The sequence below is a fragment of the Myxine glutinosa genome, chromosome 12 (genome assembly GCF_964187855.1).
Source record: "Myxine glutinosa chromosome 12, kmMyxGlut1.1, whole genome shotgun sequence".
NCBI classification, from domain to species: domain Eukaryota; kingdom Metazoa; phylum Chordata; class Myxini; order Myxiniformes; family Myxinidae; genus Myxine; species Myxine glutinosa.
The window spans coordinates 69,857,138-69,883,786 of record NC_136272.1 but is presented as its reverse complement, the minus strand read 5'-3'; the positions used below and the strand labels follow the sequence as shown (position 1 = coordinate 69,883,786).

The 26,649-nt window shown below is 43.8% G+C and overlaps 2 protein-coding genes across 6 annotated transcripts in view; one reads left to right on the top strand and one right to left on the bottom strand.

The window, feature by feature from the left end:
* The window catches only part of LOC137437508 (FYVE, RhoGEF and PH domain-containing protein 1), a 246,501-nt gene extending 245,310 nt beyond the window's left edge, over window positions 1-1,191 (top strand). For all 4 annotated transcript variants that reach the window (XM_078766002.1, XM_078766001.1, XM_068131886.2 and 1 more), the window contains one exon: window positions 42-1,191. In XM_078766002.1, coding sequence (XP_078622128.1) covers window positions 42-302 — 261 coding nt within the window. In that variant the 3' untranslated portion in view covers window positions 303-1,191. The remainder of the gene's footprint in view (window positions 1-41) is intronic.
* On the bottom strand, window positions 610-25,734 carry TSR2 (TSR2 ribosome maturation factor). 2 transcript variants are annotated; one of them, XM_078766003.1, is made up of 5 exons: window positions 25,561-25,734; window positions 22,414-22,504; window positions 22,203-22,294; window positions 6,236-6,391; window positions 610-1,122 (listed from the first exon to the last, which is right to left on the bottom strand). In XM_078766003.1, the coding sequence occupies exons 1-5, from the start codon at window positions 25,660-25,662 to the stop codon at window positions 1,006-1,008; spliced, it is 558 nt and encodes a 185-aa protein (XP_078622129.1). In that variant the 5' UTR covers window positions 25,663-25,734; the 3' UTR covers window positions 610-1,005. The 2 variants fall into 2 exon arrangements, with proteins under 2 accessions (XP_078622129.1, XP_078622130.1); XM_078766004.1 differs by having other exon boundaries at window positions 25,567-25,722.
* Between the last annotated feature and the right edge of the window lie 915 nt (window positions 25,735-26,649).

The window sequence follows — 26,649 nt, the reverse complement described above, 5'->3', positions numbered from 1 at the left end:
AAGGGTAAAAGTTTCATCGTGTTTTTATCACCCCACTCCAGGACACCAAACCCCTGCGCACGATCCCTCTTCCAGGCTACATGGTCGTTCGAGCCGAGGCTGGTGAGGTCGGTGACCTGAAGCACGCCTTGCGTCTCACGCAGTCACGACAGACACTTTACATTGGGGTCGAGAATGAGGAAGCACAAGAGCAATGGAGCAAGTTATTGAGTCAAGCAGCAAAGGGCAACGTACCAGAGATGCATGGCTTCGCCGCCTGCGACGCGAGCGATGCGGAAATGGAAGAATCCGTCGTCACTTAGCTCCAAAAGCCATGAACTGCAGGGGTATGAGCTCAAGTAATGATGCATGGGCTGCAAACGTGACGGTGATCTTTAGTTCCGTAGAGGAAAGATTCTGAAGAAGATCGCTCGTTTCGAAATTACTGTTTCGCCAATCATTTCACAGTTCAGTGTTTGAGGAGGTGAGGTGAGCCGGGGCGGGGATCACCTCATGCTTTTATGTTGACAAATGCTCAGCGACGAGCATGACTACACGTTTTTATGGAGACATCAGTGAGATTCGTGATCATTTTAATATACGAGGCCAATGTTCAAGAATAACACAAAATCAGCGCATTAAAATATCTGTTTATTTTACATCTCACCGACTTAGTCAGTGACGGCACAATCTGTACATAAACGCCAAGCATAAGCTTTAAGTTAAAGTTAAACAAGCTGCTTCTGCTAGTTGCTTGTGGCTGGCCACAGTGATACCTTGAAGAGTAGAAAACTTGCTTTCCTCAGATTGTAAGAAAGATTGTAAATAGAAAGCCCATTTTAGCTATTTTATACTCCTCATGCTTTTGCACTTTGTATCCGGTGATGTACGCACCACCACCACCACCACCACCACCACCACCACTATTTCTGGCCCCGGTCGTGGAAGTGGAACCACGCAGGAACCCAATCCGTATTTTAAATAAATGACCAATGATTACGTGTCCTCTTTGCTGCAAAATACCCGCTAGTTGCGCCGCCTCTGCACCAAGGTCCATCCGTCTGCGTCGGGTCCTTTTGAACGACTTGGATTGGTCGAGTTTACCGGTGGATCTTGCCAACCTAGTTCGTCGCACTCCATGGCCTGTTCAGCGAATGAAAGAGAAAACAACTTTTGATGTTATTTCACAATAAAAGCAACATCACAAACTTTCATCTCAGGTGGTATGCAATGGCTACAAGTAAGTTTTCATTGCACCTGGTCATCGATGCATTTCACCTGTTCGTCGGTGTTCAAGATGACTGGAACCGGATGTGCACACCATGGCAAAGTCCAAAAGCCACGTTTGTTACGGGCATCAATAGCAAGATTTGACCCTCACTCTAAATTTGGTAATCTTCTACGGTAATGACCTTCAGGTTCCACGTACATTCCCCTTCCCCACCCTAATCCATTTTTTTATTTTTTTATTTTTTATACAGGATCGAGGCTCATGAAAGAGCTAACATGTATCACAAAAAAAATCAAACAGACACACAAAACATATCATAAGGGGAGCGGTAGACAAGATGGGGAGAGAAGGGGAAGGACACAAACACAACATTTGAGACCAGGGACATCGGGAGATCTGTGGGAGGGAGAGGGGCTTGGGGGGAGGAGGTGTGGGAATGGGGGGGGGGGGGGGAGAGAAGTATAAAACACAAGGACACCAAGGACTTCCAGGAAAGAAGTTTGTTATTTAAAAAAAGTGGATCTGGGGTGAAATTAGCGGGGGTAGAAAAGATCAAGGTTTTGGATGGGGGAAGATAAGAGATGGTGGTGAACAGCTGTTTTAAAGACCTGGAGGGAGGAGTGGGATTGAAGAGAGTGAGGGAGTTTGTTCCAGAGGCGGGAGAAAAGAGGAATGAAGGCGTGAAGGTGAGCAGAGAGTCTTGATTTTGGCAGTTTAACCATAAGAGGGTTGCAGGCAGATCTTGTGCGACCTGTAGGAATATTTGGGGGACAAAGCACAGAGAGAGCTGGGGGAGCAAGGCCGGAGAGGAGTCGGTAGAAGACAGAAAGACCACCAACCTGCCTGCGGTGAGTGAGTGTAAGGCCCTGTTAGCTTCATCGCGGGAGATTCCAATGATTCTGAAAGCTTTGGTTTCAACAGCGTGAAGCCGAGCTAGGTGTGAGGCAGGAGCACCCGCCCATCTTCCACCAACCTTCTTTCCCCATTTCCCTACAAATCCCCCAAACAACTTTTTCCCCCATCCAACCCCTCCCAATATCCCTTGTGTATATAAATGTAGGTTTCCTCAATGCTTTCATAGCATGGTGGGTAAACGTATTTCACATAATACATCAGCCTGAAAACTTGTTCCAACCTTAAACATGAAAGTATTATCCGTTGTATTCAAGCGATATGCCACAGTGAATTGCACCGATAATCCGTGTTAAATAACAACACAGATTATCGGATGAGAAACAAAACGGAAAACATGAGTTTCTATTATTTGCCATTTAAACAGTTGGATCTGTGGAAGAAACGAAGCAGAACCTGAGACTTGCTCGAGTTTCTCAGACACTTGATACGGGATGTCTTTCCTCAATAATTTTGAACCCGATTGCTTTGAAAGTTAAAAATAGAGTTGCAGTCCTTTAAACCTAGAAATTTACTAAAACCTGATGGTATCCCCACCATCCATAGCTTATCCAAGCAACCGAGAGCACGACGGTTCAGCGCAAGAGAAGCTGAAAACCGAGATCTGCCATTGGTTAGTTATATGGTTGTTTTGTAAAGTTGTTTTTTGTATCCAGCACATATCCCGATGTATTAAACATTCGATTCTGTAGGAGAGAGAATGGATTTTTTTTGGATGCATTTGTTCCGTCTTGAGATGGCAATGGAGCTCTGGCATCAATTCTCAATTTGATCCGAAACCTACATGAACAAGCATTGTGAGTATTGCGCTGCAATACACGTCCCCTACCGGCAGTCTGTCGTCCGGAAAACTGTTGGGGAAATTACCAAGGGTTATTTACCCACAGGTTCTGAATCGTTCCTAATCGCTAATTACCTCAGGACGGGCTTACCTGTGATTCGCACTCGGGACTTCGATTTATACACCTTGTGGACAGGTCAGCAGAAGCACCATAAATAAGTTGTTGATAAAGAACCTTTCAAGTCGCTAAATATCAGTAATTTATTATATTTTCCGGTTCACGATCAATGATCGATGTATATATATATATGTTGCTCGGCTTGGCTCCTCCCCTCCTAAAAGCACGCGCTGTGTCGCGCTGTTGACGTTCGCGAGACGAGGCTGAGGGCGCCCGGTGTGGCTTGAGGAGAACTCTGGAATAAACAAGAGATATCCATTTTTTTAAATACTTTCGTTTAATTAACGATATCTGCCAAACCACGTGCCCTATCGCAAATTCCAAAAAGGCATTTTAGTAGATTGACATGCTGAACAGATCTGTGAAGTTTCCCCTCGATTGGATCAAAAATGAGGGAGGGGCTCGGTTTTAAAGGTGCATGCTTAAAAACGTCTTAACTTTGAAACCATGTGACGCATGACGTCATGCTCGCTGACTTTTTTGTTCGTCATGGGTATGCGATTCTGCCTGCAAAGTTTGGCCTCGATCTGTTCAGCCGTTGCAGAGAAAAAGGGGTTTTCGTGTTTTCACGAAAAACAATATGGCGACCGAACCACGTGACCTGTGACGTCATAATTACCATTAAAATATTCTACAGACCGATTCCCTCCTTTGGTGAAAATTTGATCTCAATCGGTCCAATTATTGCAGAGAAATTGGTTTTTAAAGGAAATTAAAACTTAAAATGGCACTGAGTTAAGGATCATCAGAATTATCAGAATTCCCAAAGTTCAAAGTGCCATAACTTTGTCAAAAATGATCGAAACGTCGTGAAGTTCGAACTGGACCTGGAACTTATCATGAGGAAACCATGTGCCACGTTTGAAATCATTAGCGTTAAGCGTTTAGAAAAAAAGTCTGGAAAGCTGTTCTTTGCGTGACTGACTGACGGACTGAGGGACGGAGGGACGGCGTGCAAACCTATAGTCCCCTCCGGTGTACCAGTGTACACCGGTAGGGGGACTAATAAACAACAGCTTGCGTTAGAGTGGACACCGACTTATAACCACCTTTCCCCATGTATTCTGGAGTTAGGGCTGCGTCCTTGCTCTCTCCCTCTTTTGCATACAAGTCAAGGTGTACACATCAGCTTGGAATCAATGTTGGTAAAGAAGTCATCACCGATCCACTCTATGCAGATGATGCTGCCCTATTTGTGAGAAACCTTGTCTGTCCACTGGCCGGCCATGTTCAACCGCTTTGAATCGGTTGCTAAAAGCTTAGGCCTTAAGCCCTCGTGGCAAAAAAAACCAAGGTACAAAATGCAAAAACCTATCTCTGGCATAGTTGTAGAGTCAGTGGACCACTTCACTCACCTACCTGGGCTCCAACATTCATTCATATGGATACTGCAGCCCTGATGTGCGTAGATGAATTGGCATGGCTGATTCTGTCATGCAGCAACTAGACGCTGTCTGGAAACAGCACCTTCTTAGTTCACCATCAAAGCTCCATATTTACAGAACATGCATTCTTCCTGCTCTCCTCTATGGTTGTGAGACATGGACCCTTTTGAAAAAGGATCAAGATATCCTGCAAGCTTTTCATATGCAATATCAAAGCCACATCCTTGGGGTTCAAAAACAGGACCATTTTATGAGATCACTAGACTCGGCTCAATCACACTCGATATCGCATGGAGAGGCTATTCATTCCCTGTTTGGACACATCTGCCACTTAAGTGAACATGTACCAGCTCATATCTCCCTGGAATTTTGGATCTTTACCTTGGTCAATGACACCAACCTGGCACCATTCCTCGAGAACGCCAAAGGCTCTCTTGGTTACGCCAGTGTGCCAATGAGATTAGAATTCGCCCACACAAATATTGGCAGAGGTCAGAAGACTGACAGTTATGGGGGTCACCACATCCCTTAGTCGGTCATGTGAAATAGTATTACTAGTAGTAGTAGTAGCTCAGTCTTGAAAATAAATCTGTAAACAGACGGTAAAGAAAATCTGTACATACCTCCCACTTGAACATGCGTATTGTACGTAACGGAAGTTGTGAGGCAAATCATCCACATCGATCTTTTTTTCGTGTCAAATATTCCAAAATATTTAGCAGGCATACATTTGACTCACCCGTATGGTCTAGGCTTTCCTGAGAGCCATGAATCCTGGCGTCAGGTAAAGCAACTAGACTATTAGAGCCTGTTGAAGAACATCCTTAACCAGACAAACAGTCTGGAATGCTCTGTTTTCTATCACACAACTTTCATCGTCGGATTGGTTCAGTTAAATCATGGAGGGAACTTCATCATAGCAGCTGATACAGTCCACTTGGCTCACCATTATGACATCACCTGCATGTACCTCAGTCGTTGTTTCCAGTTCTCGCACCTGCCTCCAAGGCTTCCATCGCTTGATTGTGAGCCGTCATCACTAAAGTCATGAACAACTTTCCTTTTCTGTTGAAATGAACAAGGTCCTACCCCACTTACCACAAGTTTGGTCTCCGAAAACGAAAAATACCAGGATAAACCATGCTCGTCAATGGTTTGAAGCTTAGGACGGATAACCTCATCGGATTGGGGGTTACGCTGATTCATAAGAACTCAGAAAAATTACATGCTTTTTCTGAAAAAGAAAACTTGGTATAAAGTGATATTTTTCAAAACAAAAAATGATTTTGGTGAATTTTTAGCCCATTACTATGATTTCGATGCAAGATAACATACCTTGAGTGTTCCTCTAAATAATGTCACAGAATGCCTTTATCAACCCAGAAATGTTTTCGGACCGCCACCCACATGGTCATTAAAGGGTTTCCCATTGCACAGTGCCCAAAAAAGGCCAACCCCTGCTCTGCGGGGAAAAATGGCATCTAAAGGTGGTTCCAGTGCACAAGATCGTGATGAAAGACAACAATCCATCAAACACTCAGAACGACCCACTGACTATCGTTATTTTTGCAATCTTCAGTCAAATTAACCATAATTTTGTGTTGTGATCAAACTGGTCAAACTTACTTCCTTCAACTTATCCTTTCTCGAGTGCTACCCCAACTACTCACCATAAGCTGAGATACAACATGTAAACTTCCGCTCCGACATGCATGCAGCTGCACTTTCCCAATGTGCACATAAAGATCCCATTTTCTGGCATCACTCACCTCTTCAACCTCATTCTCACTGGTACTTTCGACCGGCGAGGCCTGCACCACATTCGTTGTACCGCTCGCATGTAGCAACTGTATAATGTGGTCGTTCACGTCGGCATCATGTCCGCTTTGGCACAGGTGGAAGAGCGTGCAGAGCTGTTGTGAAACCTGGTGCCGGTCAAGGAGGTCAGTCAGGCTTAGCGGTTCGCAATCTTAAAACAACAATGGAGGTTTCACGGATTGCATACCTAATACATGTACGTGGTTTATTCAGCAACTATGCATACCTCATCTTGCTTCCAAGAGCAGTTGGTAAATACTAAAATCACCCATGTGATCTTAACAGGTGACCAAAATGAGGAAGTGGTAACAAAAAAGTCGCACAAACTTTGCAAGCAAATATAACTCAATGACACGATATTCAATACTTGCTCCACGTGTAAACCAGACCAGGCATGGCAGGTAGACTACTAGATCCTTGAAGGGCACAAGCAAGCAGAATTACATGGTTGTGAAGCGGCCTACCTGGTAGGAACTTATTAGCTCAAGCACAACATAAACACTCACAATGAAACACGCGCAACAAGGAGTGCTGTTTATATTGTCGCGTCCCCATGGTCAAGACCCCTGGGTGACGGATGACCGAAACGAGCTTTACTCCGAGGCGTATTTCTAACTTGGTGGGATTGTCTTTGGCGCACGTGGGAAAGGCGTGAAGCCTTATCTGATCGGGAACACACGGGGTTAATCCGAACCCACAGAACAAAGAAACGAAACAAGACACACAAGCAAAATTCAACAAATATAAATTTATTTACAGTAATGTAAAAGACAACGAAAGGTGAGGTAAACTAAAATTCCTTAATTATTAAAAATTGCTACATTCTAAATTAATTTTATATTATTACTAAATAATTACTTTACTACATTTAATTGTGCTAAAAATTTAATTTAATTCAATTAATTTACAAAATTCCTAAAAACTAAAATTGAGGATCCTCCATTCCGACTCACATACAGACAAGGGAATGATAAAATAAAATAAAATAATGTCGGTCGTGCAGCCACTTGGCTCTGGTCGCAATGCAGGGCTCTGGTGTGTGTGTGTGTGTGTGTGTGTTTGTCAGCACAAAATGTATGCAACAAGTCACGGACAAGAAAAGTGTACTTAACATAACACTGTACAACATGTCACACATAAACCGTGTGTACAACACAACAACAACAGGCATTTTAAGGCCATTTTCCCTGCAAGAGCGGGGGTTAGCCTTGCGGTCCCCATGACAATGTTCTCCATTTTGCCCTATTTTCTGCATCTCCCCTTGTTAACCCCCTTGCCCGCATTTCTTCTTCGACCATCTTTAGCCAAGTCTTTCTCGGTCTTCCCCGTCCTCTACTCCCTTCTACATTCATTCGCATCACTTTTCAACCAGTCACTTTCATCCTTCCTCAACACATGACCAAACCATCTCAACCTGTTTCTCTTCACAGCATCCATCACAGGCTCTATTCCCATCATCTTTCGCAATTCATCATTTGTCTTCCTCTCTCTCTCAACGACACTCCACACATCCACCGAACCATTCACATTTCCACCCTTTCCAGCCTTCGTTGCTGCTCTACGTTCATTACCCATGTCTCGCTCCCATAAATCATAACACTTCTCACACATGCAGCATACACCTTTCCCTTCAGCTTGAATGACACTCCCTCCTCGTCAGCACGCCACTCAGTTCCCGAAACTTCTTCCATGCACACCTCACTCGAGCAACCGTTGCCGAGTCTGATCCACCTTCTCCATTCAGCATGTCTCCAAAGTAACAAAATGTTTTCACACCTTCCAGCTTCACGCCATCTCCAAGATCCAACTCAACATTTCCTCCATCTGCAGCTCCCTCTGTGCACACCTTACACTTGAATGTAGCTGCCACACTGGTTAATGACCCTCTCAAACCACTACATTTTTGATGAACCCACTCAGCGCACATTGTACATTGAATGGAATTCACTCTGACACCCTTCCTGCACACAGCACAATGCCACTTCCCAGTTCTTTCCACCTCACCACATGCTTTACCACTTGCCATCACCTTCGATTTTCCGATATTCACCTTCAGACCTTTTGTCTCCATACATTCCTTCCACTTGTTCATCTTCTCCTTCAGTCCATCCATACTTTCTGCAATCAACACCAGATCATCTGCATACAACAACTCCCACGGTAGACACTCCTTTACGTTCTGAGCCAGCACCTCCATCACAGCTACAAATAGTCGTTGACTTGGTACCGACCCTTGATGCACTCCCACCTTCACCTCAAACTCACCACTGTTCCCGTCCTTCGTCCTTACAGCTGTGCACGCTCTTTTGTACATTGCCATCACGACTCTGATCAACCATTCCTCCACTCCTAACTTCCACAATGCCCATGTCACTACTTCACGTGGAACCCTATCGAATGCTTTCTCCAGATCTACAAACCCAAGAAACAACTTCTTCCTCTTCTCCATGTACTTCTCCTGCAACTGCCTCACAATGAAAAGCGCGTCTGTCGTTCCTCTTCCTGGCATAAATCCAAACTGCATTTCATCAAATCTTCATTTTCTTCCTTATCCTCCTCTCCAACACCCTTTCCAATACCTTCATTCCATGCTCCAATAACTTTATCACTCAATACGAGCCACAGTCCAGAGGGTCACCTTTCCCCTTGTATAGAGGGACGAGAGTACTCAGTTCCCAATCCACTGGAATGCGGCCTTCTTTCACCACCAGATTGCAGATCTCTGTCATTTTCTTCACACCCCAATTTCCCGCTGCCTTCAACATATCTCCCACAACTCCCGTCGGCCCTCACGCTTTTCTACTCTTCATTGCTTTTATCGCTTCCTCAACTTCCTTCTCGGTTATCTTCTCTGCCGGTCCTAAAACTGGGTTACTCTCTATGTTGCCATCCCATTCATTCTCTGCATTCAACAGTATTTCCATATATCTCTTCCATCTTCCTTTAATTCCATCTGGGTCCACAACGATTTGTCCCACTTCATCCTTCAAGCAACTCACCCCCATCACATCACACCTCTCTTTCACTATCTGCTTTGCAATCCTGAATACTGCTTTCTGACCCTCTTCCGAATCCAAGCGCTCTCCGAACATTTTCCTACATGCCTCCTGTGCCTTTGCTGCCTCTTTCTTTGCAGCCTTCCTGGCTGCCTTATAACTTTCATGCGCTGCCTTTTCTACCCCATACCCTTCGCCTTCTGCCACTCCTTGAACTTCTTCTTCTTCTCGTCAATCTTCTTTCCAACTTCATCATCCCACCACCATGTTTCCGAGTGCCTCGGTGGTCCTTTTGTCCATCCACATACCTCACCAACGGCTCCCAACAGACTAGCTTTCATTGACATCCAACCACTTTCAAGCTCAACCACATCATCCTCCACCATACTCAGCCTCTCTTTTAATGCCTCCCTTACTGTCACCTCTTTCAACCTCCACACCTTCATTCTCGGTTGGTACTTCACCCGCCGAGCTCTCCTCGCACCTTTCACCTTTATGTCGCAGACAACCAAGTGGTGTTGTGAAACAGCCTCCTCCCCCGGGATCACCTTTGTGTCCCGGAGGTGCCCCCCATCTCACCTACGCACCAGCAGGTCATCAACGGTTGTCGTCGACCCACCTGACGTGTATGTAACAAGCTTATTATCCTCTTTCTGGCACTGAGTATTACAAATCAACAAATCAGCTCCATCAGCAAACTCCAAAATCCTTTCACCTTCTCCATTTCTCACACCATATCCGTAACCCCCATGAACTCCCTCAAAACCGTCCATACTCCTTCCCACATGCCCATTTAGGTCTCCTCCTACCACAACAACTTCCTCATCTTTCACGTTTTCCATCAGCTTCTCTATAGCACACCAGAACTTGTCCTTCTCTTCATCGCTCCGACCAACCTGCAGAGCATATCCCGAGATGACGTTCACCAAGAGCTTTCCAATCATCATTTTCACCATCATCAACCTATCACTCACTCTAGTCACACTCACCACACTGTCTACAAACTCCTCAGAAAACAGGACACCAACACCATTCACGCCCTCCAGGCACCCTTGCCACACAAACTTGTATTTCTGTCCCTGCCTACCCTTCACCATTCTCACACCACTTCCCTTCCATCTCGTCTCCTGCACACAACATATGTCCACTCTTCTTCTGACTAACACTTCCACCACTTCTCCTGATCTCCCGTCATTGTCCCTACATTCCATGTCCCAAATCTCAGAAACCGTTCTCCACGTCGGGCATCAGACGTTTCGTCGTCATAAATGGAATGATTTCCACCCTTGCTTTGATCGAGTTCCCCACCTTGAGTTTTGACGAGAGGGAGTGGGGTCCCCCACGGGGTACTTCAGGCTGTACCCTGCCCATATGTAGCCGTAATTGTCATGGTTCTCTTTTTGAGGCAATGTTTTTATGGCCGGATGCCCTTCCTGACGCCAACCCTTTTAGTCGCCTCTTACGACACGCAGGGATACGGTGTACCTATTCTAAACCGGGGTACACACCGGGGTACACATAAAACGTGTGTATACAATACAATATGTGCACCATATTTATATGTGTATATAACACAAACATAATATATGTGCATACAATACACTGCATATGATGTCACGCAAAACAAAACAAAACATGCCAAACCAAAGCCAAATATGTGTATAAACCATAATCGTGCAGGTGTACATGAAAATCACAACCCATGAATGTGTATGTATGTGTGTGTATATATGTATGTATGTATATATATATATATATACGTGTGTGTGTGATTGTGTGTGTGATTGTGTGTGTGTGTGTGTGTGTGTGTGTGTGTGTGTGTGTGTGTGTGTGTGTGTGTGTGTGTACAGTGCTTTCAGAAAGTATTCCCATCCCTTGATTTTTTTCACATTTTGTTGTGTTACAGCCTGACTTTAACAAAATTGAGATTAAAAAAAATCACTGATCTACACATACCCCATGATGTCAAAGTGGAATTTTTATTTTTATTTTTTGAATTGTTTGCACAATAATTAAAGACGAAATACAGAAATATCTAATTTAAGTATTCAATGCCCTGAGTCAATACTTCGGAGAAGCTCTTTTCACAGCAATTACAGCTTTGAGTCTTCTTGCGTAGGTCTGCATCATCCGTACATCTGTATCAGCTTTGCACATCTGGATTTGGGGAATTTCTCCCATTCTTCCTTGCAGATTTGCTCAAGCTCTGTCAAGTTGGATGGGGGTGAACAGCAATCTTCAAATCTTTCCACAAATTCTCAATGGAATTCGAGTCTGGGCTTTGGCTGAGCCACTCAAGGACTATGACGTTCTTGTTCTGAAGCCATTCCAGTGTTGCTTTGGCTGCGTGATTGGGGTCATTATCCTTTTGGAATGTAATTTTTCGCCACAGTCTAAGGTCTTTTGCACTCTGAAGCAGGTTCTCCTCAAGAATTAGACTGTATTTGGCTCTATACATTGTTCCTTCTATCTTTAAAAGTCTCCAAGTTTCTGCTGCTGAAAAGCATCCCCATATCATGATGCTGCCACAACCATGCTTCACAGTAGGGATGGTGTTAGATGGGTGATGAGCTGTGCTCGGTTTCCGCCAGACATAGTGTTTGGCATTCAGGTCAAAGAGTTCAATTTGGAGCGCAATGAAGCGCAATGTTCAACCCAGTGTCAGAAAGCTGGGTCTCCGTCGAAGGTCATGGGTCTTGCAGCAGGACAATGACCCCAAACACACTTCAAAAAGCACCCAGGAATGGTTCAAGACAAAACACTGGACTGTTCTAAAGTGGCCAGCAATGAGTCCAGATATAAATCCCATCAAACAGCAGTTGGGAGAAAGCACCCTTCAAATCTTGGAGAACTGGAGCAGTTTGCACACGAAGAGAGGGCCAAACTGCCAGTAGAGAGGTGTAGGAAGCTCATTCATGGCAATAGGAAGCGCTTGACTGCAGTTATTTTGTCCAAAGTCTGTGCTACCAAATATTGTCTCAGGTGTCAATAATTTTGTCAATGCCATTTCTTTTTATTTTCTGATTTAAAAGGATATATTAAGTTCTGAATCAAAAATAAAGGTTCTGTAATATTAACAGTGGAAATAAATAATTGTGGAGACCAAATACTTTCGGCAATTTAAACTTATTTTTAGAGAATATTGTGAGTTATTTGAAACAAAGTGCAAGAGTGCCAAATGTTTTTGGCCACGACTGCATGTATACAATGCATAAAAACAACGTGTGCATACAACACATGGCACACAATGGCACACAAAACAAAACACGCCAAGGCAAAACCAAAGCCAAACATGTGCACAAACCACAACCATGTATGTACACATGAAAACCACGACCCATGCACGCGTGAACGAGTGCGCCACCACCACCGGCCCCCACCACCTCTAACCCTTTCCCCCCCCTCCCTCCCCCAGGCACCTTCTACACTCGTGCCCCCCAAATCCCAGGCCCCCCCTCCAAATGTGCCCGACAAATCACAGGGCCCCCCTTCCTTCACTCAAGTCCTCCAAGTGTGTGTGTGTGTAAGTGCATGCGTGTGCATATTTATTACAGTGTATGCACTTTATGTGTGTATATGTACGTGTATATATGTATGTGTGTATATGTATGTGTGTATATGTATGTGTGTAGATGCATGCATGTATGTGTGTATGTAGGTACATATGCATATATGTATTTATGTATGCATGTACAGTCACGTGAAAAAGTAAGTACACCCCATGTAAAGTTTTGACTTTTTCAACATATTTCAACATACAGCTATTTGATCTTCATTTCAACAATAAAATAAAATAAAATAAAAAAGCTTCATTTCAACAATATTGAAAGATAAAGGTGATATAATACAACAAATATGAAACATTTACATTTTGTAGTCCATTGTATAATTTAGCATGTGGAAAAAGTAAGTACACCCCGACATTCATCACTACTTCAAATACATAAAATTAGAATCAGGTGCACCAACTCAGGTGCAAATGATTAGAACATCGTTAGAGAGGATCTTGGAGGAACCTGTCTTATTTGAACCTCAGACATTTAGTTTGGTTTGCTCTTTGTTGTTGAAGTGTGCGGCGTCACCATGCCTAGATCAAAAGAGCTCTCTGAGGCCTTCAGAAAGAAGGTTATAGATGCCTACGAGTCTGGGAAGGGATTTTAAAAGATCTCCAAACAATTTGAAATCAATCATTCGACTGTCCGGAAGATCATATACAAGTGGAGAAGATTCCAAACAACTGCCAACTTGTTCAGGCCAGGCCGCCCCAGCAAGTTCAGCCCGAGAGCAGACCGCAAGATGCTGAAAGAAGTCTCGAAGAACCCCAGAATGTCATCACGGGACCTACAGGTAGCTCTTGCCACTGTTGATGTCAAAGTGCACGAGTCTACCATTAGAAAGAGGCTGCACAAATTTGATCTACATGGGAGGTTTGCCAGGAGGAAACGTTTGCTGTCCAGAAAGAGCATCAGGGCAAGACTGAAGTTTGCCAATGAACACCGAGGCAAAGACCAGCACTTCTGGAACAATGTGCTCTGGACAGATGAGTCAAAGGTAGAGCTATTTGGCCACAGTACCAGAAGACATGTTTGGCGAAAACCAAAGACAGCATTTGACCACTTCCCTGCTAATGTCTGCTGCTCTTCTTCTGCTCCAATCGGTTCTTCTGATCATGTGCTTGTCAAAGTGGACATCTCTCTGGCCATTCTCAGAGAGCCTCCTCAGCGTCGACGAGTCTGGCATTTCACTCAGGCCTACTGGGACGGTCTTCAAGCAGCCATCAATCGTCTGGATTGGTCTCCCATCTCCACTGCCTCTGACATCAATTCTTCCTGGGAATTCTTCCAAAGCAAACTGATCTCTCTCATGCACAGATTTATCCCATCTCGCCTTCAGTTGTCTTACCCTTCCTCCCGTCCATGGTACACTGAATCTTGTGGTGAGGCAGTTGCCCTGAAACAACTTGCCTTTGCCTCTTGGAAGGCTAATCCAACTGAAGGAAATCTCAGTTCCTTCCACCAAGCTCGGAACAAGTGTGTGTCTACCCTCAGGAGTGCCAGGAAGCACTATCTCTCCTCACTCAAGAATGAACTCTCAAACCTGTCTCCTTCCTCCAAATCCTGGTGGCGTCTGGTCAAATCCGTTTCTGGTGTTTGTTCCCCCTCCATCCCCTCCCTTACCTCAAATGGCCACACAGTTGACATCGCACGTGACAAAGCCGAATGCCTCAACTCTGTGTTTGCCTCAAAATCCTTAGTCCCAAACACATCTCTCTCTGTTCCCACCTTTCCCAGTCGAACCAAACTGTTCCTGGACTCTGTGACCTTCTCTCCTGACAAGGTGGAGGAGTTTTTGTCAAACCTCGACTCTGATTCTGCAACTGGACCAGATGGCATCAGCCCACGGGTCCTAAAATCCTGCTCTGCCGCTCTATCTCACCCTCTCTCTGTTCTTTTCACCCTATCTTTTGCTCAAGGTCATCTGCCAGCATCCTGGAAATCAGCAAACATTACCGCTTTACACAAAAAAGGTGCAAAAACAGATCCTTGCAACTACAGACCAATCAGCCTGCTCCCAATTATCAGCAAAGTCATGGAATCCATCATTGCTTCGGATATGAAATCTTTCCTCTTCTCCAATGGCTTGATCTCTGATCATCAATTTCGTTTCAGACCAGGTCACTCTACTCTGGACATGCTGCTTCTGCTGTCTCAACAATGGATGGAGGTCCTCAATGCCAAACAGGAAATCAGAGCTGTCTCCCTTGACATATCACGTGCCTTCGATACGGTCTGGCACCCAGCTCTGCTCACCAAACTCTCCTCCTATGGTATCCATGGAAATCTCCATGCATGGCTTGCGGACTTCCTCTCTGGTCGTAGTCAACGTGTGGCCCTGAATGGATTTCTCTCATCTCCGCTTCCCGTTCAGGCTGGAGTTCCCCAAGGCAGTGTGCTGGGCCCTGTGCTTTTTCTGGTCTTTATCAATGATCTCTCCGACTCTCTGGAAAATCCTCTGTATCTCTTTGCTGATGACTCCACTCTCTGCCGCTCCATCCCTCTTCCCTCAGATCGGCAGTCTGCAGCCTCCTCACTCTCTGAAGACCTGGACAAAATCACAGACTGGTCAAACATGTGGAACATGTCTTTCAATCCTGACAAATCTCACACTCTTACTATGTCTCTCCGAAAAGATCGACTGGACAACCCTCCCATCTACTTTCTCAACAATCCTCTCCAAGAAGTTCGGTCGCTCAAGCTTTTGGGTCTCACCATCTGCCATGATCTTTCTTGGGAAAACCACATTTCCAAGCTGGCCTCCAAAGCCAGTCGCCGACTGGGCATCCTCCGTCGTGCGAAGTCCTTCCTAGGCACACCTGAGCTCCTCACCACATACAAGGCTTTCATCCGCAGCTCAATGGAATACTGTTCCCCCCTATGGGCTGGTGCTCCTGCCTCACACCTGGCTCGGCTTCACGCTGTTGAATCCAAAGCTTTCAGAATCATTGGAATCTCCCGCGATGAAGCTATCTCTGAGGGCCTTTCACTCACTCATCGCAGGCAGGTAGGTGGTCTTTCTGTCTTCTCCCGACTCCTCTCCGGCCTTGCTCCCCCAGCTCTCTCTGTGCTCTGTCCCCCAAATATTCCTACAGGTCGCACAAGATCTGCCAGCCACCCTCTGATGGTTAAACTGCCGAAATCTCGGCTCTCTGCTCACCTTCACTCTTTCATTCCTCTTTTCTCCCACCTCTGCAACAAACTCCCACACTCACTTCAATCACACTCCTCCCTCCAGGTCTTCAAAACAGCTGTTCACCACCATCTCTTATCTTCCCCCATCCAAAACCTTGATCTTTTTTACCCCCACTAATTCACCCCAGATCCATCTTGTTTGAAATTCCAACTTCTTTCCTGGAAGTCTTGGCAGTGTCCATATGTTTTATACCTCTCCCACCCCCCCCCCCCCTTCCCATGCCTCCCCCCAAAGCCCTCTCCCTCCCACAGTTCTCTCGATGTCTCCATGTCTCTCGGTCCCTGCTCTCAAATGTTGTGTTTGTGTCCTTCCCCCTCTCTCCCCATCTTGTCTACCGCTCCCGATGTTATTTGTTTTGTGTGTCTGTTTGTCTTTCTGTGTGATTAATGTTCGCTCTTTCACGAGCCTCGATCTTGTATACAGAAAAAAAAAGAAAAAAAAAAGCATGGTGGTGGAAATATTATGGTTTGGGGCAGCTTTGCTGCATTAGGGCCGGGGCAGCTTTGCTGCATTAGGGCCGGGGCAGCTTTGCTGCATTAGGGCCTGGGCAGCTCACCATCATAGAATCCACTATGAATTCTTCATTGTACCAGAGGGTGCATGAGGATAATGTGAGGCCATCTGTCGGAAATTTGAAGCTCAACCGAAGGTGGAACTTGCAACATGCCAATGACCCTAAACATACCAGTAAATCCACCAAGGAATGGCTGAAAAGAAAGAAATGGAGGGTTCTGGAATGGCCAAGTCAAAACCTGAATCTAAATCCCATCGATATGTTGTGGGGGGATTTGAAACGAGCTGCGCATGCAAGAAACCCCTCAAACATCGCAAAGCTGAAAGAATTCTGCATGGAGGAGGGGGCAAAATTTCTCCCAGTCGATGTCAGAGACTGGTAGACAGTTATAAGAAACGCCGACTTGAGGTTGTTTCTGCCAAAGCGGGCAATACTACCTATTAGAGCCAAGGGTGTACTTACTTTTTCCACATGCGAAATTTGCATTTATGTTTATTTAAATTATACAATGGACTACAAAATGTAAATGTTCATGATATTTGTTATATTATATCACCTTTATCTATCAATATTGTTGAAATGAAGATCAAATAGCTGTATGTTGAAATATGTTGAAAAAGTCAAAACTTTACATGGGGTGTACTTACTTTTTCACATGACTATGTATGTGTGCATATATGTATGTATGTACACCTGAAAATGAAAGTAAAAAACAGGGCTGGCCTGATCTCCACCAAAATTTTGTACATGTGTTGGTAGTAGGCAGGTGCAGGTCATGGGCCCAACTGACCCCTGCTCCCTTTATGATGTACACGTGCCAGAGTGCAAGTGGTTGTTTACTGACCCCTGCTGCAAACAGGGGGGATTATTAGCCACACAATATAATATATTTGCCCCACCTCCCACACTTTATGAAAACAAAATCCGGTGACATGGCTGCTGACCATCTTAAATCTCTTGTGCTGAATAGTACGCGGTGAATATTAATTTTATTCGGGGAGCAGAATACAGCAAAACAAGGAAGCTGATATTCTAGGTGCTGCACCTTTTCGGTGTATGAGGAATAGATGTGTGTAATATGAAAGCTAAATGTTGAGCGGTTGTTGAAATATCAGATACACAAAAGTACACGAACAGATGATCGTTCGGTCAGTCGGTCGGATGGAGCTCATTTTAATGTCCCCATCTCTGAACTTGTCAGAGGGACGGGAGACAAAGAGAAAAAGAAAAAAAAAGTTCATGGAAAACCTTATGCCACCAACAGTGCGATGTTATGTTAACCAGCAGTGCTATGTTATGTTAACCAACAGTGCTATGTTATGTGAACCAACAGTGCGATGTTATGTGAACCAACAGTGCGATGTTATGTGAACCAACAGTGCGATGTTATGTGAACCAACAGTGCGATGTTACGTTAACCAACAGTGCTATGTTACGTTAACCAACAGTGCGATGTTATGTTAACCAACAGTGCGATGTTATGTTAACCAACAGTGCTATGTTACGTTAACCAACAGTGCTATGTTACGTTAACCAACAGTGCTATGTTACGTTAACCAACAGTGCTATGTTACGTTAACCAACAGTGCAATGTTACGTTAACCAACAGTGCGATGTTACGTTAACCAACAGTGCGAGGTTACGTTAACCAACAGTGCGATGTTACGTTAACCAACAGTGCTATGTTACGTTAACCAACAGTGCGATGTTACGTGAACCAACAGTGCGATGTTACGTGAACCAACAGTGCGATGTTATGTGGACCAACAGTGCGATGTTATGTTAACCAACAGTGCGATGTTATGTGAACCAACAGTGCGATATTATGTGAACCAACAGTGCTATGTTATGTGGACCAACAGTGCTATGTTATGTGGACCAACAGTGCGATGTTATGTTAACCAACAGTGTGATGTTATGTGAACCAACAGTGCGATGTTACGTTAACCAACAGTGCTATGTTACGTTAACCAACAGTGCGATGTTATGTTAACCAACAGTGCGATGTTATGTTAACCAACAGTGCTATGTTATGTGGACCAACAGTGCTATGTTATGTTAACCAACAGTGCTGTTATGTGAACCAACAGTGCGATGTTATGTGAACCAACAGTGCTATGTTATGTGGACCAACAGTGCAATGTTATGTTAACCAACAGTGCTGTTATGTGAACCAACAGTGCGATGTTATGTGAACCAACAGTGCGATATTATGTGAACCAACAGTGCTATGTTATGTGGACCAACAGTGCTATGTTATGTGAACCAACAGTGCTATGTTATGTTAACCAACAGTGCTATGTTATGTTAACCAACAGTGTTATGTTATGTTAACCAACAGTGCGATGTTATGTGAACCAACAGTGTGATGTTATGTGGACCAACAGTGCGATGTTATGTTAACCAACAGTGCGATGTTATGTGAACCAACAGTGCGATATTATGTGAACCAACAGTGCTATGTTATGTGGACCAACAGTGCGATGTTATGTTAACCAACAGTGCTATGTTATGTGAACCAACAGTGCGATGTTATGTGAACCAACAGTGCGATGTTACGTTAACCAACAGTGCTATGTTACGTTAACCAACAGTGCGATGTTACGTTAACCAACAGTGCGATGTTATGTTAACCAACAGTGCTATGTTATGTGGACCAACAGTGCTATGTTATGTGAACCAACAGTGCTATGTTATGTTAACCAACAGTGCTATGTTATGTTAACCAACAGTGTTATGTTATGTTAACCAACAGTGCGATGTTATGTGAACCAACAGTGTGATGTTATGTGGACCAACAGTGCGATGTTATGTTAACCAACAGTGTGATGTTATGTGAACCAACAGTGTGATGTTATGTGAACCAACAGTGCGATGTTATGTGGACCAACAGTGCGATGTTATGTTAACCAACAGTGCGATGTTATGTGAACCAACAGTGCGATATTATGTGAACCAACAGTGCTATGTTATGTTAACCAACAGTGCTATGTTATGTTAACCAACAGTGTTATGTTATGTTAACCAACAGTGCGATGTTATGTGAACCAACAGTGCGATGTTATGTGAACCAACAGTGTGATGTTATGTGAACCAACAGTGTGATGTTATGTGAACCAACAGTGTGATGTTATGTGAACCAACAGTGCGATGTTATGTGGACCAACAGTGCGATGTTATGTTAACCAACAGTGCGATGTTATGTGAACCAACAGTGCGATATTATGTGAACCAACAGTGCGATGTTATGTTAACCAACAGTGCTATGTTATGTGAACCAACAGTGCGATATTATGTGAACCAACAGTGCTATGTTATGTGGACCAACAGTGCGATGTTATGTGGACCAACAGTGCGATATTATGTGAACCAACAGTGCGATGTTATGTGGACCAACAGTGCGATGTTATGTGGACCAACAGTGCGATGTTATGTGGACCAACAGTGCTATGTTATGTGGACCAACAGTGCGATGTTTTGTGGACCAACAGTGCTATGTTATGTGAACCAACAGTGCGATGTTATGTGAACCAACAGTGCGATGTTATGTTAACCAACAGTGCGATGTTATGTTAACCAACAGTGCTATGTTATGTGAACCAACAGTGCTATGTTATGTGAACCAACAGTGCTATGTTATGTGAACCAACAGTGCGATATTATGTTAACCAACAGTGCGATATTATGTTAACCAACAGTGCTATGTTATGTGAACCAACAGTGCGATGTTATGTTAACCAACAGTGCGATGTTATGTTAACCAACAGTGCTATGTTATGTGAACCAACAGTGCTATGTTATGTGAACCAACAGTGCTATGTTATGTTAACCAACAGTGCTATGTTATGTGGACCAACAGTGCTATGTTATGTGAACCAACAGTGCTATGTTATGTGAACCAACAGTGCTATGTTATGTGAACCAACAGTGCGATATTATGTTAACCAACAGTGCGATGTTATGTGAACCAACAGTGCGATGTTATGTTAACCAACAGTGCGATGTTATGTTAACCAACAGTGCTATGTTATGTGAACCAACAGTGCTATGTTATGTGAACCAACAGTGCTATGTTATGTTAACCAACAGTGCTATGTTATGTGGACCAACAGTGCTATGTTATGTGAACCAACAGTGCTATGTTATGTGAACCAACAGTGCTATGTTATGTGGACCAACAGTGCGATATTATGTGAACCAACAGTGCTATGTTATGTGGACCAACAGTGCGATGTTATGTTAACCAACAGTGCGATGTTATGTTAACCAACAGTGCTATGTTATGTGAACCAACAGTGCGATATTATGTGAACCAACAGTGCGATGTTATGTGAACCAACAGTGCTATGTTATGTTAACCAACAGTGCGATGTTATGTTAACCAACAGTGCTATGTTATGTGAACCAACAGTGTTATGTTATGTTAACCAACAGTGCGATGTTATGTGAACCAACAGTGTGATGTTATGTGAACCAACAGTGTGATGTTATGTGAACCAACAGTGCGATGTTATGTGGACCAACAGTGCGATGTTATGTTAACCAACAGTGCGATGTTATGTGAACCAACAGTGCGATATTATGTGAACCAACAGTGCGATGTTATGTTAACCAACAGTGCGATATTATGTGAACCAACAGTGCTATGTTATGTTAACCAACAGTGCGATGTTATGTGAACCAACAGTGTGATGTTATGTGAACCAACAGTGCGATATTATGTGAACCAACAGTGTGATGTTATGTGAACCAACAGTGCGATGTTATGTTAACCAACAGTGCGATGTTATGTGAACCAACAGTGCGATATTATGTGAACCAACAGTGCTATGTTATGTGGACCAACAGTGCGATGTTATGTGGACCAACAGTGCGATATTATGTGAACCAACAGTGCGATGTTATGTGGACCAACAGTGCGATGTTATGTGAACCAACAGTGCTATGTTATGTTAACCAACAGTGCGATGTTATGTTAACCAACAGTGCTATGTTATGTGAACCAACAGTGCTATGTTATGTGAACCAACAGTGCTATGTTATGTGAACCAACAGTGCTATGTTATGTGGACCAACAGTGCGATGTTATGTGAACCAACAGTGCTATGTTATGTTAACCAACAGTGCGATGTTATGTTAACCAACAGTGCGATGTTATGTGAACCAACAGTGCGATGTTATGTTAACCAACAGTGCTATGTTATGTGAACCAACAGTGCGATGTTATGTTAACCAACAGTGCGATGTTATGTTAACCAACAGTGCTATGTTATGTGAGCCAACAGTGCGATGTTATGTTAACCAACAGTGCGATGTTATGTTAACCATCAGTGCTATGTTATGTGAGCCAACAGTGCGATGTTATGTTAACCAACAGTGCTATGTTATGTGAGCCAACAGTGTGATGTTATGTTAACCAACAGTGTGATGTTATGTTAACCAACAGTGCTATGTTATGTGGACCAACAGTGCGATGTTATGTGAACCAACAGTGTTATGTGCTGACATATTTGTCTGAATGAAGAATTATAAACAGTTATTCTGCCCCCAGGGCAGAACACATCACATTTGGTTGGTGATTATTCAGCACAAAACAGACACAGTATATTCCAGCAGTTTCGGTGATCAACTAAGATCCACAATCAGGATAATTCCTACCTGGGGTAGGCTTCCATCTTCTGTACGGGTGTTAAATTCATTGTTTAAAATGTCTTCCAAAAAATCTTCCACTTCATGTTTATGCAGATCCTCTGCAATTAAAGTTAATCAAGTCATTCAAAATACGAGGTACGGTACTTTTTAAAAATTAAACTTCATCAAAACTTCTGTGTGGTTAGACCGTAACCTTGGCATGCAACATTGTACTTACTATTGTCGGTGAAAAAACGCTCAACAACACCAACCAACCAATCAGCCTTTTGTTTGCTCCGGCTTCCACCAAAACCATGGTCAACAACAATCTGTTGGAATTTAAAAAAAACAATGAGCAAAAACTTTTCATGTGCAGTTAAACTTGACATCCAAAGGTAGTGTTCTGGAAAACCGACACTCAGTCAGTAGGTGTGATGGGATGTCGATTTGGAACACGCATGATGGTCCATTTGACTATCATCGTGCCTTAACTTGTCGCTAACAAGGGCAGCAGAGAGCGGAACGGTGCAGGACGGAGAAAGAATTCAAATTCCCATAAGTAAATCCATATTATTTATCATACCTTTAGACTCTTAACTCTAATTTATTTATTTTTTACATATAAGAAAAAACAAAAACAAAGGAGGCCAATAGGTCCATCATGCCTGTGCCACATTCACACGCAAAACACATTCACCAATCCACGAGCACACATCCTCCAGACCCGAGCCTAGATCTACTGTAATCTATATATCCCAGAGGATATGAACATGACCCTTCCTGCTCCTCCTGTACGGAGTGGGTGTACCAATTGCCTGAAACCAGACCCGAGCCTAGATCTACTGTATTCTATATACCCCTGAGGATATTAACATGACCCTTCCTGCTCCTCCTGTACGGAGTGGGTGTACCAATTGCCTGAAACCAGACCCGAGCCTAGATCTACTGTATTCTATATACCCCTGAGGATATTAACATGACCCTTCCTGCTCCTCCTGTACGGAGTGGGTGTACCAATTGCCTGAAACCAGACCCGAGCCTAGATCTACTGTAATCTATATATCCCAGAGGATATGAACATGACCCTTCCTGCTCCTCCTGTACGGAGTGGGTGTACCAATTGCCTGAAACCAGACCCGAGCCTAGATCTACTGTAATCTATATATCCCAGAGGATATTAACATGACCCTTCTTGCTCCTCCTGTATGGAGTGGGTGTACCAATTGCCTGAAACCAGACCCGAGCCTAGATCTACTGTAATCTATATACCCCAGAGGATATTAACATGACCCTTCTTGCTCCTCCTGTACGGAGTGGGTGTACCAATTGCCTGAAACCAGACCCGAGCCTAGATCTACTGTAATCTATATACCCCAGAGGATATGAACATGACCCTTCCTGCTCCTCCTGTACGGAGTGGGTGTACCAATTGCCTGAAACCAGACCCAGCCGTCCGTCGCACTCGGATTTGATATTGAACCAAACCATGAAGAACCTCAGATATTAATGATATAATACAGCGCCTTCAGAAAGTATTCACACCCCTTGACTTTTTCACATTTTGTTGTGTTACAGCCTCAATTTAAAATGGATTAAACTGAGATTTTTGTCACCGATCTACACATAATACTCCATAATGTCAAAGTGGAATTTTAAGAACTTTTTACAAAATAATTTTAAAAGGAAAAGCTGAAATATCTTGAGTCAATAAGTATTCAACCCATTTGCTATTACACATCAGGTGCATCCAATTGCCATTGATCATCCTTGAGATGTCTCTACAACTTGATTTGAGTCCACCTGTGGCCAATTCAACAAATTGGACATAATTTAGAATCCCTGCCGTGGACTGACCGTCTCTCCCTCTCCACCGCGAACACAACTACCTGAAAGTCTCTCCCTCTCCGCCATCTAGACTGCTACCTGAACGTCGCTCCATCTCCACAACTACCTGAACGTCTCTCCCTCTCCGTGTACACAACTACCTGAACATCCCTCCCTCTCAACTACCTGAACGTCTCTCCCTCTCCACCATGTACACAACTACCTGAACGTCTCTCCCTCTCCACCGTGTACACAACTACCTGAACGTCTCTCCCTCTCCACAACTACCTGAACGTCTCGCCATATACACAACTACCTGAACATCTCTCCCTCTCCACCGTGTACACAACTACCTGAACGTCTCTCCCTCTCCACAACTACTTGAACGTCTCGCCATATACACAACTACCTGAACATCTCTCTCTCCGCCGTATACACAACTACCTGAACATCTCTCTCCGCCGTGTACACAACTACCTTAACGTCTCGCCGTATACACAACTACCTGAACATCTCTCTCTGCCGTGTACACAACTACCTAAACGTCTCTCTCCCTCTCCGCCATGTACATAACCTGAACGTCTTTTACGTGAAAGTCTCTCCCTCCTCGCCGTATACACAACTACCTGAACATCTCTCTCCCTCTCCGCCATGTACATAACCTGAACGTCTTCTACCTGAAAGTCTCTCCCTCCTCGCCGTATAAACAACTACCTGAACATCTCTATCCCTCCTCGCCGTATACACAACTACCTGAACGGCTCTCTCTCTCTCCACTGTAAGTGCAACATTTCTTTCTGTATTCCCTATTTCTATTAGTATTAATGCTCTCCATTCTCCGTACCTTGCTTTGCTATACACGGATAAACCTTTACCTGTAACACGGGCCAAGCTTGTAGGATAAACCTTTACCTGTAACACAGGCCAGGCTTGTAGGATAAACCTTTACCTGTAACACAGGCCAGGCTTGTAGGATAAATCTTTACCTGTAACACAGGCCAGGCTTGTAGGATAAACCTTTACCTGTAACACAGGCCAGGCTTGTAGGATAAACATTTACCTGTAACACAGGCCAGGCTTGTAGGATAAACCTTTACCTGTAACACAGGCCAGGCTTGTAGGATAAACATTTACCTGTAACACAGGCCACGCTTGTACGTTGTAGGATAAACATTTACCTGTAACACAGGCCACGCTTGTAGGATAAACATTTACCTGTAACACAGGCCACGCTTGTAGGATAAACATTTACCTGTAACACAGGCCACGCTTGTAGGATAAACCTTTACCTGTAACACAGGCCACGCTTGTAGGATAAACATTTACCTGTAACACAGGCCACGCTTGTAGGATAAACATTTACCTGTAACACAGGCCACGCTTGTAGGATAAACCTTTACCTGTAACACAGGCCAGGCTTGTAGGATAAACCTTTACCTGTAACACAGGCCAGGCTTGTAGGTATAAACCTTTACCTGTAACACGGGCCAGGCTTGTAGGATAAACCTTTGGCTTTACCTTTACCTGTAACACGGGCCAGGCTTGTAGGATAAACCTTTACCTTTACCTGTAACACGGGCCAGGCTTGTAGGACCGCCTCGACACTCCGATGGAACAAATCAGACGTCCGTGAAGACAATGCTGCTCTACTGTACGCGGCCATTTTGGTTCAGGGGTCACGAGTAGTTTCCGATTGTCATTCGTGGATTTTACTGATATTAATTATTATGCAGTTTCTCCTCATACTGGAGAATATTAAAACAGGACTCACAGTTACGTTTTCTTTATAATCCTATATATATACATTTATATATATTGATTTCGAAGAAACCTAACAGTTATATTTATTTTCGTTAAGTCTCACCCACGAACGACCCCACTTACCTTAGGGGTCTTCGGCAAAAAACGAACAATAGAAAGTGTAACGATCATCAATGTAATTCATCACGCCGTACCAATACATCGCCTAAAGACTATGAATTGTTCATTCTATAAATCCATTATTAATCTTTCTTTTCTTTATTTCGAACCATGTTTGTTCTTTTCTTTCGCTTTAATTTTATTTGGGGTCAAGCGATGAAGCTATGACGTCACTGCCGTGACGATCAAACAACAGAACACGGAAGCTCGCTCGGCGTTTACTTCCTCCAGTGCAAATGTTGCTTTGTAAGGATGAAGATTATCGTGTTCAAACGCTTCGATCAAACGTGCTTCGCGTGCTGAAGCGTTATGAACTAGAAAGAGCAATCAAAGAATGCAGACCCTCGCCAGGACATGTTTTCAATGGTTTTTAAGGCTTGTGTTAAAACAAATATGGCGGCCGAACCACGTGATCGATTACTTTTTTTTTCTCCACGAATTTATCCCTAGATGATGTTCAAGAAATTTCATCTTGATCGGATGAAGTTTTGTACTTCTCAAATTATGACGTCATAATGGAGGCAGCTATAGCACCATTAACATATGTTATTCCCCATGGAGTTCTTTACAATGGGCCATATCTCAATTGTTTCTATGCAGCGCTTTCGGAGCACGGAGGTATATTATATACCTCCGTGTTTCGGAGATATAGTGCAAGGTTTTTCCAAGATGGCGGCCATACCACATGACCTATGACGTCACAATTATCATTAAAAACAAATTACAGGTG